The 14,035-nt window shown below is 55.0% G+C and overlaps 7 protein-coding genes across 7 annotated transcripts; 2 read left to right on the forward strand and 5 right to left on the reverse strand.

Moving 5' to 3' along the window:
- Positions 1-416: 416 nt before the first annotated feature.
- Positions 417-3,375, reverse strand: IWZ02DRAFT_439470 (bacterial alpha-L-rhamnosidase domain-containing protein). Its single transcript, XM_066766781.1, has 7 exons — positions 2,545-3,375; positions 2,469-2,498; positions 2,021-2,412; positions 1,823-1,965; positions 1,762-1,768; positions 1,323-1,634; positions 417-1,188 (listed from the first exon to the last, which is right to left on the reverse strand). The coding sequence occupies exons 1-7, from the start codon at positions 3,104-3,106 to the stop codon at positions 583-585; spliced, it is 2,052 nt and encodes a 683-aa protein (XP_066627133.1). The 5' UTR covers positions 3,107-3,375; the 3' UTR covers positions 417-582.
- Positions 3,376-4,197: 822 nt separating this feature from the next.
- On the reverse strand, positions 4,198-5,637 carry IWZ02DRAFT_368666 (phosphatidylserine decarboxylase; the record flags this gene model as incomplete). Its single annotated transcript, XM_066764389.1, has 4 exons — positions 4,198-4,696; positions 4,753-5,092; positions 5,142-5,376; positions 5,431-5,637. 4 exons carry the CDS (start codon positions 5,635-5,637, stop codon positions 4,198-4,200), a joined length of 1,281 nt encoding a protein of 426 aa, XP_066627134.1.
- A 342-nt stretch (positions 5,638-5,979) lies between these two features.
- Positions 5,980-7,281, forward strand: IWZ02DRAFT_15991 (uncharacterized protein). Its single transcript, XM_066762053.1, has one exon. The coding sequence runs from the start codon at positions 6,310-6,312 to the stop codon at positions 6,988-6,990; it is 681 nt and encodes a 226-aa protein (XP_066627135.1). The 5' UTR covers positions 5,980-6,309; the 3' UTR covers positions 6,991-7,281.
- A 400-nt stretch (positions 7,282-7,681) lies between these two features.
- IWZ02DRAFT_504571 (uncharacterized protein) lies at positions 7,682-9,307 on the forward strand (the record flags this gene model as incomplete). The annotated part of the gene is made up of 6 exons (XM_066770364.1): positions 7,682-7,881; positions 7,928-8,090; positions 8,143-8,159; positions 8,207-8,276; positions 8,326-8,434; positions 8,486-9,307. 6 exons carry the CDS (start codon positions 7,682-7,684, stop codon positions 9,172-9,174), a joined length of 1,248 nt encoding a protein of 415 aa, XP_066627136.1. The 3' UTR covers positions 9,175-9,307.
- IWZ02DRAFT_16074 (uncharacterized protein) lies at positions 9,308-10,112 on the reverse strand. Its single transcript, XM_066762062.1, has one exon. It carries the CDS (start codon positions 9,970-9,972, stop codon positions 9,442-9,444), a length of 531 nt encoding a protein of 176 aa, XP_066627137.1. The 5' UTR covers positions 9,973-10,112; the 3' UTR covers positions 9,308-9,441.
- On the reverse strand, positions 10,113-11,306 carry IWZ02DRAFT_16177 (uncharacterized protein). The gene is made up of 2 exons (XM_066762069.1): positions 10,844-11,306; positions 10,113-10,695 (listed from the first exon to the last, which is right to left on the reverse strand). The coding sequence occupies exons 1-2, from the start codon at positions 11,097-11,099 to the stop codon at positions 10,253-10,255; spliced, it is 699 nt and encodes a 232-aa protein (XP_066627138.1). The 5' UTR covers positions 11,100-11,306; the 3' UTR covers positions 10,113-10,252.
- Positions 11,307-11,865: 559 nt separating this feature from the next.
- IWZ02DRAFT_429210 (uncharacterized protein) lies at positions 11,866-12,367 on the reverse strand (the record flags this gene model as incomplete). The annotated part of the gene is made up of 2 exons (XM_066765973.1): positions 11,866-12,078; positions 12,131-12,367. 2 exons carry the CDS (start codon positions 12,365-12,367, stop codon positions 11,866-11,868), a joined length of 450 nt encoding a protein of 149 aa, XP_066627139.1.
- Positions 12,368-14,035: the final 1,668 nt, after the last annotated feature.

Consider the following 14,035-nt stretch of genomic DNA (forward strand, 5'->3'; position numbering starts at 1 on the left):
CCCCCCCCCGCGGCAAATTGCTCAATGCTCTTCCCAATCACCGTACCAATCCTTCATGTCGATTGAATGCTCCCAACTCAATATCTCGCTTAAGCGCGCAAGTGCCGCGCAAGTGCTGCGTAAGTGCATGAATGCTCCACTTCACCAGGCATCGCAAGCCGTGTTTGCATTTAGCTTTTCTGCCGTCTTTTTCCTCAGTTGATTAAGCATGCAGCAGTCAGCTGCTGCCCGTAGAACTCGACTCCCGCGCCGCAGCGTTGGCATTTTGCGCTGTGGACGCCAGGACTTGTGAGCTGTGGCTGGAAAAGCGGCACAGATACGGGATCGGGGCTTACTCGTAAAAAATCACGAGGTGTGCGTGGCAGAGAGAAATCGGCTGATGAGGTGGTCACGTTCGTCTTTCGCAAATACCTTGATCTTTTCAAACTTTCGATGTTCAGATGATGCTCATGAAAAATGTGCGCACACTTGATCAAACACGGGGTTCGTTTCTGAGGAAAACATTAAACATTGTCCAGCATTCTTTTTAGGTAATTACGGCAGCTTGGCAACGACTCGACCTCCTTGGATAGTCGCATTACTTCACGAACCGCAATCAGCAGGGGTAAAGAGCGCCGTCCACTTGCCACCGCTCAGCCCATCGATCTGAACGCGGTCATTCTCCTCATCAGCCGTGACCTGAACCGTCATGAGCTCGCCCGTCGTCTCGCCCTGCACCGTCAGCGTTCCGCCGCCGTCGGGGTACTCAACGCTGAGGCTGCCCTCGGTACCCTCGGGCGTCTCAAACGCGACCTCAAACGCGCCGCTCTCCTCCTTCTTGTTCGACACGCTAAAGTCGCCCAGGCTGGTCTTGAAGCCGGCTTCGGCCGTTTTCAGGTCGCCGAGGCTGGGCTTGATGAGCCACTTTGAGCCGCCCGTCGCCTTGAGCTGGATGCCGGCGATCAGGAACGTGAGCGTGCTTGTTGGCCCCGTGGCCCAGCCGTGCGCGTGGCTGATGCGGGGGTCGTTCTTGTACGGTGCGTATTTGATTTCGCCGCTGGAGGCGTAGCCTTCGATGAAGGTGCTGTTGGTCATGCGCGGGTCGTCGAGCATGAAGCCCCACATCAATCGCACCAGCTCCAGCGCGCGTGTGGCGTTGCCTGCTTGGATGTGCGTCTCCAACTCGAAGCCCGAGATGAAGGGCGAAACCTATGATTCGGACTTAGTATTGACCATAGAGGAAGGAAAGATATGTAAAGAGGATGGTAGGTGGGGCGATTGTAGGGGGCTGGAGAGCTGGCGCGGGGGTGCAGGGAGAAATTGAAATGTATGGCTAGACGTACAGCGTCGCCTGCCTCTGGTGCTGGAGCTCCATAAGGTCCCCAGCGCTCCGACAGGGCCTTGCTAATGTCCTCATTTTGTGTCGAGTTGAGCGTCAGGTTGGCGACGACAGCCCACGAATTTCCGTCTTGAGGGTGCAGCTGGGTCGTGTCGTTGTCGCGATACAGGCCGGCGGACGAGTCCCAAAGACGAGCGTTGATATTGGTCTTGAGCGTTTCGGCAGTCTTGGTGTAGTTGTCGACGAGGTCATTTTCGCCAAGCGCCTCGGCGAGGATATTGACTTGGTAGAGCGTATAGTAGAGGATCGCATTGGCCTGGTGTCATGTCAGCGGCTGATGATCATTGACTTTGCAATTCTTGTTGCTTGGGCTAAGCGTCTTGTCTAGGAGAAGAAATCGCGCGAGATCTTCCATGTGGCTTCAACCTTCAGGGATTACCCACTTCAATGCTGTGACATTACTCAGTATCAACCATAAAAATATTCAGACATGCTTGCACTCACTTGTACCCGCCCATGCCGAAGCGAAGCCAGTCGTCTGGGGCAGCTGTAGCATTCATCAAGCCAGTTTCGTCAACGTAGCCGAGTGCAAAGGTCGTAGCTAATTTGACGTCATCCCAGATGCTCTTGAGGAAATCGAGGTCATCCTGTAACAAACGGGTCAGCGAAAATCTCGAAACTAGGTTCTGGATGGAATCCCACCGAGTACAGGTAGTAATTAGAGATGCCAATGAGCGTATACATGTGATAAGTCAGGCTCAATTTCGGGTGGAAAGGAGTTCCGGCGTAGGGCAGCTGGCCGGTCTTCTTGTCTTGAAAGTCGAACAAGCTGATCAGAGCATTTTGGACGGAAACCAGATCGTTTGTGCTCACGACAAGACCAGGCACGGCAATGGCGTAATCGCCGGCCCAAATGAGCCTGTCACGCTTTGCACCATCTACAAGACACGATGTTCCGTTTGTAATTGTGAAGTTGTTGAACCAAGGGAGAGTGCCGACTTCGTCGCCGGGCATGTCACTGGTGATGACGTCGAGGTAGGCGAGGGCGTCACCGTGTTTCGGGTCGATGGTGCAGAGTTGGTTCGTGTACGCGCCTGGGTGACACAGTCAATGAAATTGACTGCAGACTTCGGTGGCCAGTATAACTTACCAGCGTACCAGACGCGGTTGACAAGCTCATCTGTCGCATTTCAGCCAAGCCAATGAAGCTTCCAAAGACTACCCACCATCGCAGTGAAAGTAACCAGTGTAATTTCTCATCTGGTCGTCGGCGTAGTGCGGCATCGCAGTAAAGTGCGTCGTGACTTGGGTGACCTCCAAAGTTCCTGTAGTATTTTTGACCAAGCTGAGATATTTGAAGGAGCCTCTGTCTTGCTCTCTCCTCGCAGTGTAAGTGCCAGCCTTTTGAGGCTGGAACCAAAGAATCTCGTCGACGCCAGAGTCTTGGGTGGCATCGCTCGACTTGCCCGAAATCCATAGCGAAGATTCGGAAAAGGTGACTCCAATGTACTGGTTTGCGTCCGAGACTTCGCCAATGGTGAGCGAAACGACTCCACCAATATTCTTGCCATAGTCGTATGTCACGGCCGAATCGTCTGTGAAAGTTGCACTGCCAAGTGCATCTCCCGTGAGGGTTTCCGCGCCCTTGACGGTGCCATTGATCTTGTAGACCGAGACTGGGTGGAGATCGCGGCTGGACGGAGCAAGAATGTACTCCTCGTAAGGAATTGCATGTGAGAATGCCGCAAAAACTGCGAGCAGTGAGGTTTGCCAAGTCAGAGCAACCATGTTGGCCAGAAAAAGCACAGTGCGAAGGCCGACAATGTCAATGGTTCAATAGTCAACATCTTGACGCTTTATTTTTATTTGTGGTGAAGCCCATAGCGTCAACAACGGTATAGTGACGACCGAGAGAGACGGTGACTTCCGCTCTCGATGGGCTTGACCAACAAAGGGCGTCTGTGAAAGACGTCAGGCACGGAGGGTAAACCATCAGACTAGCATAAGCGAGCAGCCATGCCAGGGTTTCTGTTGGAAATGTGGAGAAGGTTAACAACAACGTGGAGAAGATGTGGAGTGCCGAGTGGTGAGGCTCGGACTGCGTTCCTCCTCTCGACCGACATCTCGCCATGGCAGGTGGGGCCTAGAATTTTCGTGTCTCCAGCCCAGCTTAGGCTGTTCGTCCTCATGACCACGCATTTGTCAAACGAGGCCGGCAGGAGCGCCAATAAGGGATTGGTGTCGGCGAGACCTTCCCTTTGTGGGATCCGAATTGCCGACTCTTCCACTTTCTCTTCAACATGTCGTCGGATATATTCGAGTTTTGAATGACAGAGGCGAAGAATTCAGGACTGACGAGAGGACAAGAGCTCGTTGGATATAGTTGACCGCACGGCCAAGTCTCGATTGGCCGATCCTGTTTGCAAGTATCGATCTGCTCTCGGTAAAAATGCACCCGAAGACTCAAGCACAGTCGTCATTTCGAGCCCAGATATTCGAGCGTCTTGTTTGATGGATCAAGGGTGGACCTGCGGGGTCTCCGCCACAGTCTGGTGGCTTTTGCACGATTTCGTGCCAAGGACGGGCCGGGGTTGAATGTGGTATTCCCGGGGCCGTCCAAACGGTAGGGACGGCAAAAGGCAGTCGGGCCGCACTCTGCTCTCTGTCTTAAGCGCGAATACGAGAGGGGAAAAGGTTTTGGTTTTGGTTAAGGTCCGCTCTGTATTTGCTAAACAGGTTCACGTTAATCGGTTGTAGGCAAACATGATGCTTGTGGCTGAAAGGTGCAGCTACAGGTCTCGATTTGACCCTATTATATGCTTTGATGGTTATCATATCAAACATTGATCATTCTGGGGTATCCGACAGCCACACATCTTTCAGCTTACGCTCACTTCTGTTGTCCTCAGAATGCCCCCGCCTGCAAAATTCATAGGTTTGGGTTCCCGGTCAAGAATTTCGTCCCCGCTATTTTTTCGGGCTTCCGTCTCCCATTCCTTGCCTGCAGACAGACTTTCGGACTGCTGGCTCCCGCTTCTGCCCTCCGATTCCCCGACTCCTCTTTCCAAGTCTGGACCTCCTCCGCAAGTGATTTCTGCGACATATGGGTCCCCTCGAGTCCCGTCGTAAGTCGCGTTCGGCATCGACGAAAGTGCAACGCTGGATGATTCCATTTGTTTGACGTATCCGTGGCCGTGGTATGTTCCGTACGGAGAAGCCCTTGGCCGGTGCGGGCCGTTGTTTGTTCGCCCACCTGACGAGGTGATTGCACGAGCGGTCTGGAGAGCCCAGTTGAATAAGGGCTTTAGGGAGGGCAACGATGCTGCGATGATACCAGTGTTGAGTTCGATATCGTTCCACACATTGAATGAGTCATGACTGCGGTCGTGATTAGTACCTCTGCAAAAAGTGAATTTAAGCTTTCGGATGCTTACACGGTCCAGTCAGACTCCTCCAAGACCTTCCACTGACTCACGGCTTTGACTATTGCGGCAGCGGACGCGAAGAACCCAAGACTTAGGATAAAAGACAGGGTAAGTCTAGTGCGCAGGTTGACTTTGAGCTTCATGATGAGCGGAATCGGCAACGTCGCGAAAAGAATGTCGGTCAGGATGTTGACGACCGAGTTAAACATTCCAATGTTCCGAAAAGTATTCATCGAAAAACATTTGGCATGAGTCCTCGCCCTCAGCGCGAAATCCCACGCCGCTGCGATTGGAGAACATTGAAAGATCAAAGTGCAGGCGCAAGTCAGCGTGAAGCAGATGAGAAACACTGCGACTGTCAGCTAAAGACTAACCGTCAGCAGACCGATGACACGCACCAATCATGCCCCACATGAAGCGTTGGTAGCGCGTTCGCTCCACGACCCGGAGCAGAAAGAGGCCGATGGAGATCTTGACGCTGCTCACCGCACACATGACTACAAGAGAGTGGATGTAGAGCCAGAGGGTGAATGACTTGTAAGCATCAGCTTCGGCCATCATGACGGCCGTGTGCTTTCCAAGTCCATACTGGACCTCTACGATGAAGCACGCAAAGGTAAAGATGCTGAGACTCTGTGGGACTGAAGTGAGACTTGGCGCGCGCACAGCGAACGAGGGACGACTAACCATTGCGACCGTCATCATGTAGTCGTCAGGCCCAACATAGCGGAGCATGAATGCGCGGACGTACACGCGCAGCAAGACGATGAGGAACGCGACGCCAGTGAAGGCGCCGGTTATCGAAAGAATCTCGCCGGAAGCGCTGAAGTTTTCATATTCGGGCGAAAAATCGGTGGTTGCAGTCTTAGTCTCGGACCGCAGCTGGAGCTCCATGTAACCAACCATGGCCTCGACGGCTTGCGAGGGGCCGGCATATACCGAGACCTTGTTTGACCGGCACTCGCGAGGACAAGGCCAAGGTGACGAAAGGGGCAGAAGGAATCAAAAAGAGCCAAGCCAGAGGGAGAAAGTAGGGAGATGATAACGTGCGAGGAAATGGGCGACATGCGAGGGAAAGGAATGGGGAAAGGCGACGAGCCGGTGCCGGTGCCATGATCCGGAGCAGACGACGGGCGACTGCGGGAAAGCAAGAGCAGAAGCAGAATGGATGTTGTGTTGCACTCTTTCAACAGCTGGATGGATCAGACTGAACACAAGTTCGGAGGACATGCAAGAGACCCATGGGAGAGCAGGGATTGCGCTTGATTAGCGCCCGCCATAACGGGGTGCCGCAGTAGCGCCAGGTGCAGTCGATTGTCGCCACGGTGTAACAGCGTCAAGAATGAGTGAAAAGAGAAGAGACGGCAGCTTGCGGGCGGACGAGGCGCTGGAGCAGAGGAAGCCATGGTCGGCTGGCGTGATGGTGAGGGCGTGGGAAGGCCAGGACATGGTCGGTCTTGCGATTACGAGAGACGCAGAGGAGACGATTAGCGGGTTTCAAGGCGAGTCGGTCAGGGTGGGTGGCGGCAGTGCAGGCGCCTTGTGCGATGTGAACTGCAAGAGGACATGAGAGAGAGAGAGATGGTCGTGGTTGTGGTCTGGTGGAGTGCCCTGCCCGGAGAGGTCACGGCGCGCCGTCGGGCCCCGGCTCCGCTCCGGCTCCGCTCCGGCTCTCGACTGAGGAGCTTCCCGTCCGACGTCGTGCCCACCTCACCACCAAGCCTTTTTAAACCTCCCTCTCCTTGCCGTTTGCCCTCCAAGAAGCTCCAAGACGTCGCCCAGGCCGACTTCCCGAGACCCAGACTCTGCCGTCGTTGCACAAAAAAAAAAAAAAAAAAAAAAGACTGCCATGCTTGCGCGTCTGGCTCCCTTCTGTGCCAATCCGTCTATTCAAAATTATGCACGACATGGCCGCGCATCCACGGATTCGCCATGATGATGCCGCTTCTGCATGCGACTTTCCTCTCCATGTCTGACATCACGCGCAGGACCTTTCGTTTCCAGGTTGCCAGCACCCGTAAAACGTGCCAGTTGCTTTGCAAAACAAATATCCCAACTTCGGTTGCAGGAACAACTCAACGCCCATCGCCACATGGCGTAAGACTGCTCTCATCCTTCAACATCCGACCACTCCCAGTCGTTCTCACCGCCGTATTCACAATAAAGTTGATACAAGCATCCATGTGCTGGTGCGGCGCCGCCCCCTGGGCCCTGCAAACGTGGTTGATCAGTCTCTCTTCAAAATGATTTCCGTCAGCTTTCTCCTACTCCACTTCTCCTTCCAAGTCGGGTCTTGTTTCGTACGAGGCCGGAGTTCAATGGCCGCTCGCTTGTTCCTACTCGCTGGGCGTCATGGCAATTAATTTTACACTTGTTTCATTGGCCCTCCCTTTGCAGAGACTTGTCGCAACCTGTGACGGAACTTGTCTAGATCTCCTTTTGTTGTCCTACTGGAAGCCCACTTTGCCCCTGGCTCGGCCGCGCAGAGATTGGATTTACGAGCAAAAAAAGTCACACCCGGGAATCCTGTGTCGACAATGGTGCGCACCTGCACCTGCCACATGGCTCAACGGTCAACATGGGCCAGAAGCATGGCCGCACAGCGTCCTGGCTCACCATGCTAAGCTCCAATCCGCAACCTCCTTCCTTTGCATCACCCGATTGCGCTATCAGTACCGGGGTCGGTGCTACGCCAGACTGCCGAATTTGCTCGCCTACAGTACCGAACGCTCCATCGTTGGTGGGTCACGTCGTTGCCATGTGTTGCGAAAATTTCCCGACAGACTGCTGTACCACCGCATAAGAAGTGTCGTCCAGACGTCTAGAATAACTAGTAACGGCTCTTGACAGTCCCAAATAGAGTGAAATCTCCTCTGAATTCGTTGCACAACGGGCGTGTCAACTCTCTCGGAACTCTCATCAACTTCCTGGGCTCGTCATGCGTTTTTCCCAGATTCTGAGCGTGGCGGTGACTACCCACGCGGCCACAGCTGCGGCCGCGAAGTACACCCCGGCATCGAGCTCTCTCACCGACGCGCTAGCAGCCGGAGCATTGTCGACTTTTGAGGACTACGTCAAGGTTCAGGGCAACTACAATGGAACTTGTACGATCGCGAATGCCGCTGTGAGAAGGGACTGGTAAGACAGCCAACCATACGACATGTCCACGGCTAACATGCTCAAGGGACTCCCTCTCGTCAGCCGAAAAGAAAAAGTACATCGCCGCGGTCCAGTGCATTTCGACAAAACCAAGCAAGACCCCCCGAAGCTCCTGTCCAGGTTGTCGGACCAGATATGACGACTTTCTGGCTACGCACATAAATCAAACCATGACCATACACGGGACGGTACGTTGAGCGACAAGGATCCCTGCTTTACAAACACTGACTAGTACAAAAGGGCAATTTTCTCGCGTGGTTTGTGCCAAAAGTGTCAAAGAAATAAGCAAAGCTGACGAGTCCAGGCACCGCTATTTCACGTGGGCATATGAAAAGGCTTTGCGCGACGAGTGTGGTTATGATGACTACCAACCAGTAAGAGGTCCGCCACGCAACTCGACCATAATGGCTTACCATTAATCAGTACTGGAACTGGCCCAAGTATGCCTTGGATCCGCTGAACTCGCCTCTCTTCGACGGCAGCGACACTAGCATGGGTGGCAACGGTGTCTACGAGTACCACGAGCCTGTTTGTACGTCTTCCAATACATGGGAGGACGAACACAGTTTCCTAACCTCACCAGGCATTCCCTCGACAGCAACACCCTACATCAAAGTTCCACAAGGCACAGGCGGCGGCTGCGTATCTTCCGGTCCGTTTGCCAACTTCACAGCACGCCTGGGACCGGTCAGTCCGGCATGGAGCAACATGTCGACGAATCCGCGGCCCGACGGCCTGGGCTACAACCCGCGTTGCCTGCGCCGCGACATCAACGCGTGGATATCGACGGGCTGGACCAAGGACGTCGACGTCGACACGCTGGTCACGGGTGCCGCGGACATTCTGACCTTTCAGAACCGCATGCAGGGCGACTTTGCGGCCGGCTTTGTCGGCGTGCACGACGCGGGACACATGACGATCAACGGCGACCCGGGCGGAGACTTGTTTGCCTCCCCCGGTGACGTGAGTCCACACCTCCCAATCCCCATGATGAATCAACCAGCTGACCAGGACCGCGAACGGGGACGGCAGCCAACATTCTACCTCCACCACAGCATGATCGACCGCGTCTGGTGGACGTGGCAGAACCTCGACACGCCCAGCCGCACCTTCGTCGTCGCCGGCTCGACGTCCATGGTGAACGCTTCGGCGCCCGACACGACGCTCGACGACCTGATCGACCTGGGCTACAACGCTCCTGCCATCCCGTTGCGCAAGGCCATGAGCACGCTCGGCGGCGCCGGCGGCCCATTCTGTTATATCTATCGGTGATGAAGAAAAAAGTGGAGAGATGCCGCCGAGGTGTCAGGTAAGTGTACGAAAAGGATGGAAAGAAAATTTCCGGGATACGACGCAACGACGCATGTCTCCATGAATATCAAAGATGGCATTTGGGATGCATGATAGGTATGGGTACATGTAGCGGGTTCAAGCGGGTTTGCATGTTTGGCATCATCTTTTCTGGCAGTTCAGGGGGGTTTGTCAATTGTCGTGTTGAGGCGTCGGAAGGAAACAGACGACGCTGTCTGGGCCTAATAGTCAAAGTACAGGCGCATTTTTTTCCCCCTCTCCTCCAGAAACTTTTAACTCGAATTCTTCTGAATGGTGTTTGGTTGTACAGGACTCGGACGGCCCATGTCCAACCAATGCAGCCAGTCGCTCCCCCTCACGCCGTGCCTGCCTTGCACAACAGAGAGGTAAGACTCGAAAACATCCCACACTCCCCTCACCAGGAATCCACCACAACAGCTCCTGCACCAGCTGGGCCGTGGGTCCCCCAGCACACCCTTCTGCTCTTTTTTCTTCCGAAGATCTACCCTCCCTGCCATGCCAACAGTGGAGTGCGACGGACGGGATGCAGTCCAGGGCAATCTCCGCATCCGACCCCTTCCCCTCGTATCCAACACGTGGGACACAGGCCACTTCCGGTCTTGCAGACGGGACGGACTGGACTGGACTGACTGACTGACTGACTGACTGACTGACTGACTGACTGACTGACTGACAGATCGACTGACTAGGTGACGGCAGCATGACCAGGCAGTCACCACCAATAAGCGATCTCTTCATCGTCGTATCCACGCGAGTCTACGTGCCCGTCGAAGCCTTTATTGCGTCCGTACATACATCGCATCTGACGCCGCGCCGCGCCGCGCCGCCGCCGCTGCTGCTACGCACATACTCAGATGCATGAAAACATACGTATGCGGTGCCTGGGCTGTATGCGTGCTGTGCTGCGCTGCGTTGCACCACGCGTCCACCTCACCTCGCCTCGTCTTGCGCCTTTGCCTGCCTGCCTGCCTGCCTGCCTGCCCATACCCACCCATCTGCAGCGGCAGCGTAGCTTACATCAGCCTTCACAACAACGCAGTGGTGCGCACGCGTCGTTGTCGTCGTCGGGGTTTGGGTCCCGTCTGTGCCGTGCGATGTGATGACGCACCTCATTTGACCCCTCCTTTTTTCTTTTTTTTTTTTTTTCTCTCTCTCTTTCTCCTCTTCCAGCAGTCTTACGCACGCACGCACGTTGGTATACGTGTGTCAGCAGCTTGCTAGCTTTGTTGATTAGTGGGGGACCTGGGTTGGGAGGGAGGTCATAGGGACGGGAGGTTGGTTTTAGCTGCACGTGAAAGTAAAGGCTATGGTGATAGATTTGGAGGGCACTGTCGACTCGACAAGACGGACTCCTCTGGCCGGCTTGTCTTTTCGATTCCATGTCAGGTTGCGGTATACTGGCACACAAGAGGGCTTGTGCACTAGGGGATATATTTGGAAGCAATAATGTGTCGAGAGAACCTAGGTCGTTAGTTCGCATGATGAGGAGCGAAAGCGTGAGAGACCGGAGTCATGTTGTTGATGGACGGGTCAAGGTGATGAATTGCTTCGTGCTTATTTGATGGGGATGTCGTGGCGATGAGGAAGCGAAAGGAGCAAGTAGACGTACATGCAGACCAAAAACAGAACGCGGAGAGAGACGAGTTGAAGGCAATTGAATTTGGCCGAAAGCATGTCAACATCAGTCGACGTCGGTTTCGGCGTCGCATCTTTCCCGCCCCAGGTCGCGCACGTGCCAGGACCAGAGCGCGAGGGACGGCACTGAGGACGAGCGCTGCATGCGTTCTCTTTCGCGCCGCTTGGCCCTTCACAAACCATAAGAGCAGAGGATATTCGTGACTCGAGACGCATCCATAGACGCCCATTGCAGGCAACGTTGTCCCTGTTTCGGGACAGCGCAGGAACACTCCGGTCTAGCCAGAGCACGCACATGTAGCACGATGGGCGATCATGCAGGTATCCGAAACTCTTTTTATGCTCCAAACTGGGGAGAGCCAGTCTGCAGCTCTCCTAATCTGACGACCAAATGTGAGACAGGGACCACGTACCGGGTCGCATCGTGTCTGCTCCTCAGAAGAAATGGAAGCGGTCGTGGTGTTGGCGACGAATATCGTTGGATGACCTGCTTGCCAGTGGGATAATTTGGGTGGCTTGCCCCACCGCCGCTGTTGCGGTTCCCTGTCTTGAACCTTGGTCCCGCATCGGAATGCGCCTGCACATGCGGCAGGGAGGTTTGGTGCGAGATCGACAGCAAAAGTATTTGCGGCGAGAACGGAGAGTCAAAGAGACAAATTGGAGAGAGGAAGGACAGGAGTACTTGAACTGTAACCAGAAATGGGTTCAGATGCAACCGAAAAAGTAGAGACAACGGTGAGGAGATGGGGTATAACCGCGCAAACAAAATGATCGCTCGATGCAACGCCAGAAGACATGGGGAAAGACGGCCGTTCCTCTCGCCGTGACAAAGGATGTACTCGAGAACGAAGTTTTGAGCCGCGAGGCATCCAATCTTTACATGAATGTTGTGTAGTCATATACGCCCGCTTGTAAGCTGCTGCACTTTGTCTGGTATAGTGCCAACACCAGTGATTCTCGCAAAACAGAGCATGCGTGTGTTGCAATGGCAAATGCTCAGCGTCCAACGCGCCGATCGAGCTGTTCGACGCGGGCGCGGTATTGCTTGACGATTTGGCCAATGTGACGAATCTTTTCGAATTCGGTTTGCAACTCGTCGATTTGGCGGAGGATTTCGTGGAAACGGGCGATTTGGGCATCAGCGTCTTGGATCAGTCGGCCGGCGCGATCGTACTGCATGGCCGTGGCTGATTGCGTTTGCGCTTCGAGCTGAGGAGGTCAGGTTAGCTTGGTTGTCGCAGCACAGGAAGAGGGGACTCACGGCAGCCCATCGCTGTTGAATGGAGTGCAGCAAGCGATCAAAGTGGTGGCTCAGTGCTTGCAAGCTCGTGGGATCGAGCAGCAGGCGCCCTTGACTTGAAGCCTGGCTGGCGGCGCGCGACGAGGAGCCGCCATTCTGCGAAAGAGCGAGTTGTTGCTGATGATGGCGCAGGGTTTGGATCTCGCCGGGGGAGAGGCCGAGCTGGCTGTCTGGAATGGAAGCGGCCGGAGAAGCCATTGATGGAGGCAGCGTAGGCCATGCGAGGCATTGTCTCTCAACTGCTCATGGTGCGTGGATGCGGAGAGGGGTGTGCCGTTGTCGTCGACGCGCGCGCGCGCGCAAGGCTCGGGGTTGGGCAGAGGCGGGTGAAGTTGTTTGGCAGCGGTGACTGGTGAGAGGGGACAAACGAGCAACGAGAAACAAGAGGCGGCCAACGTGTCGCCCGTCATGCTTCCAGGTGGCACTGCACTGCAGCCCTATGTATCAGTCTGTCCAGCAATAAGGAATGAAGGAGTTCCGTTGTCGCGACCAGCGGCCAAAAGGAACCGGGGGTCCGCGCCTCGCAAGCCCTCCGAACACCAACCACCACCGCCAACTCGACCATCTCTCCCCTCCGGAACGCCAACCACCAAGTAGCTCCGTGCCTCTCACCTCTAGACAACCCAACGTCACGGCCTCGTCGCCGCACGGCCACTCAGCATCTTTCAACCTACACCACTCTCAAAGCTCCCGCGGCGCCGACGTGCTTCTTCCCTTTTGCGCCGCGGACTCCATACCAAATATCCGCCTTTGACCGCGCGCCACCACCGACCCAACGCTGCAGGTCCTCGCATGTTGCCGCTCATCGGTCCCGGGCCTCATCTTGGATGGTGTGCAGCAGCAGCGTGGGCGAGGTTGGGCAGAAGCAAACGCCAAACAAGCCACGGCACCTCAGCTCCACCCATACCAGGCTGTTGGAACTGAGCGTGTATCCAACATCTCCTTTCGTCAATCCCTTCCGTTGCGTCCTAAGACTCACCTTTCTTCAATTCATATTTTCGTTCCCATTCGAGCTCTGCTCAGACGCATTTCGTTACCCAGCTCTTTGGGCGCGCCGCCGCAACCGCGAAGCCAACCCAGTTTACTACCATCGTAATTCTTCATTGCCCACGGAGAAATACCACACAGCCGCTCCTTGCTTCTTTTCCCAGCTCTCTGACCACAGCGCCGCAAGGCCTCATCACTTTGCTTTTGCACACTATTCTCAGCAACCGAATGACGGCTAGCTTCTCAGGCGAGCGGCCCCCACCCATGCCAAACGCAATCATAAGGCGCGTTGCTGCGTCCGGCTTCGAGAACATTGTCTTATGCAGCTCATCTCCATTTCGAGCCGTCCGCCATCAAAGCGGCATTGCCTCGGTAAGTCAGTGGTCTCAGTCAGGGTACGGAAGAAACCAAAGCAAAGAAGCATAAAACAAAACAGTCCTCGGAGCCCATGTGCAGTCTGTGCCGAGGCCTAATGATGAAAGTCATGAGTGGCACACTCAACCTCTTGATTCCTGGTCGTGCACATCATTCTGGCGAGCTCCAATGCTTCTTGTCCCTGGCACGTACAAGATCTTGAATGGTTCCTATGCAAAATACGACTCCGGCACAAATCTCCTACGTTTGCTCGTTCTACGTCTTTTGAATGTTGTGCTCTCTGCTACCAAGCCTCGTCTGCAGCTCTGTTCAGCCGAACCGGGATGCCTTCACGGTTCCCAGGCATCCCGGTCAGCCGATCCCGCTCGACTGGGATCCATCCAGTCCCCATCCGGTCCAGACTCAAGAACACTTTCGAGATCGACGAGCGGGACGAAACAAATGCAGAGGCTGACCAATCGTCGGGCACGAGAAGAGAGGACATCCACACGCTAAAACAAAGCT

This window comes from Phyllosticta citriasiana (assembly GCF_038021145.1).
Source record: "Phyllosticta citriasiana strain CBS 120426 chromosome Unknown IWZ02scaffold_1, whole genome shotgun sequence".
In the NCBI taxonomy this organism is placed as follows: domain Eukaryota; kingdom Fungi; phylum Ascomycota; class Dothideomycetes; order Botryosphaeriales; family Phyllostictaceae; genus Phyllosticta; species Phyllosticta citriasiana.

Excerpts from the sequence above, each read along its gene's own strand:
- IWZ02DRAFT_16074 (XM_066762062.1), bottom strand. The coding sequence starts at position 9,972 with ATGAAGAGATCGCTTATTGGTGGTGACTGCCTGGTCATGCTGCCGTCA.
- IWZ02DRAFT_439470 (XM_066766781.1), bottom strand. The coding sequence starts at position 3,106 with ATGGTTGCTCTGACTTGGCAAACCTCACTGCTCGCAGTTTTTGCGGCA. Across the intron at positions 2,499-2,544 it reads TGGTTACTTTCACTGCGATG|ATGAGCTTGTCAACCGCGTC; the intron begins GTGGGTAGTCTT and ends GAAATGCGACAG. Across the intron at positions 1,966-2,020 it reads CTAATTACTACCTGTACTCG|GATGACCTCGATTTCCTCAA; the intron begins GTGGGATTCCAT and ends CGTTTGTTACAG.
- IWZ02DRAFT_16177 (XM_066762069.1), bottom strand. The coding sequence starts at position 11,099 with ATGGGCGTCTATGGATGCGTCTCGAGTCACGAATATCCTCTGCTCTTA. Across the intron at positions 10,696-10,843 it reads GTTCTGTTTTTGGTCTGCAT|GTTCTCTCGACACATTATTG; the intron begins GTACGTCTACTT and ends CTAACGACCTAG.
- IWZ02DRAFT_15991 (XM_066762053.1), top strand. The coding sequence starts at position 6,310 with ATGAGAGAGAGAGAGATGGTCGTGGTTGTGGTCTGGTGGAGTGCCCTG.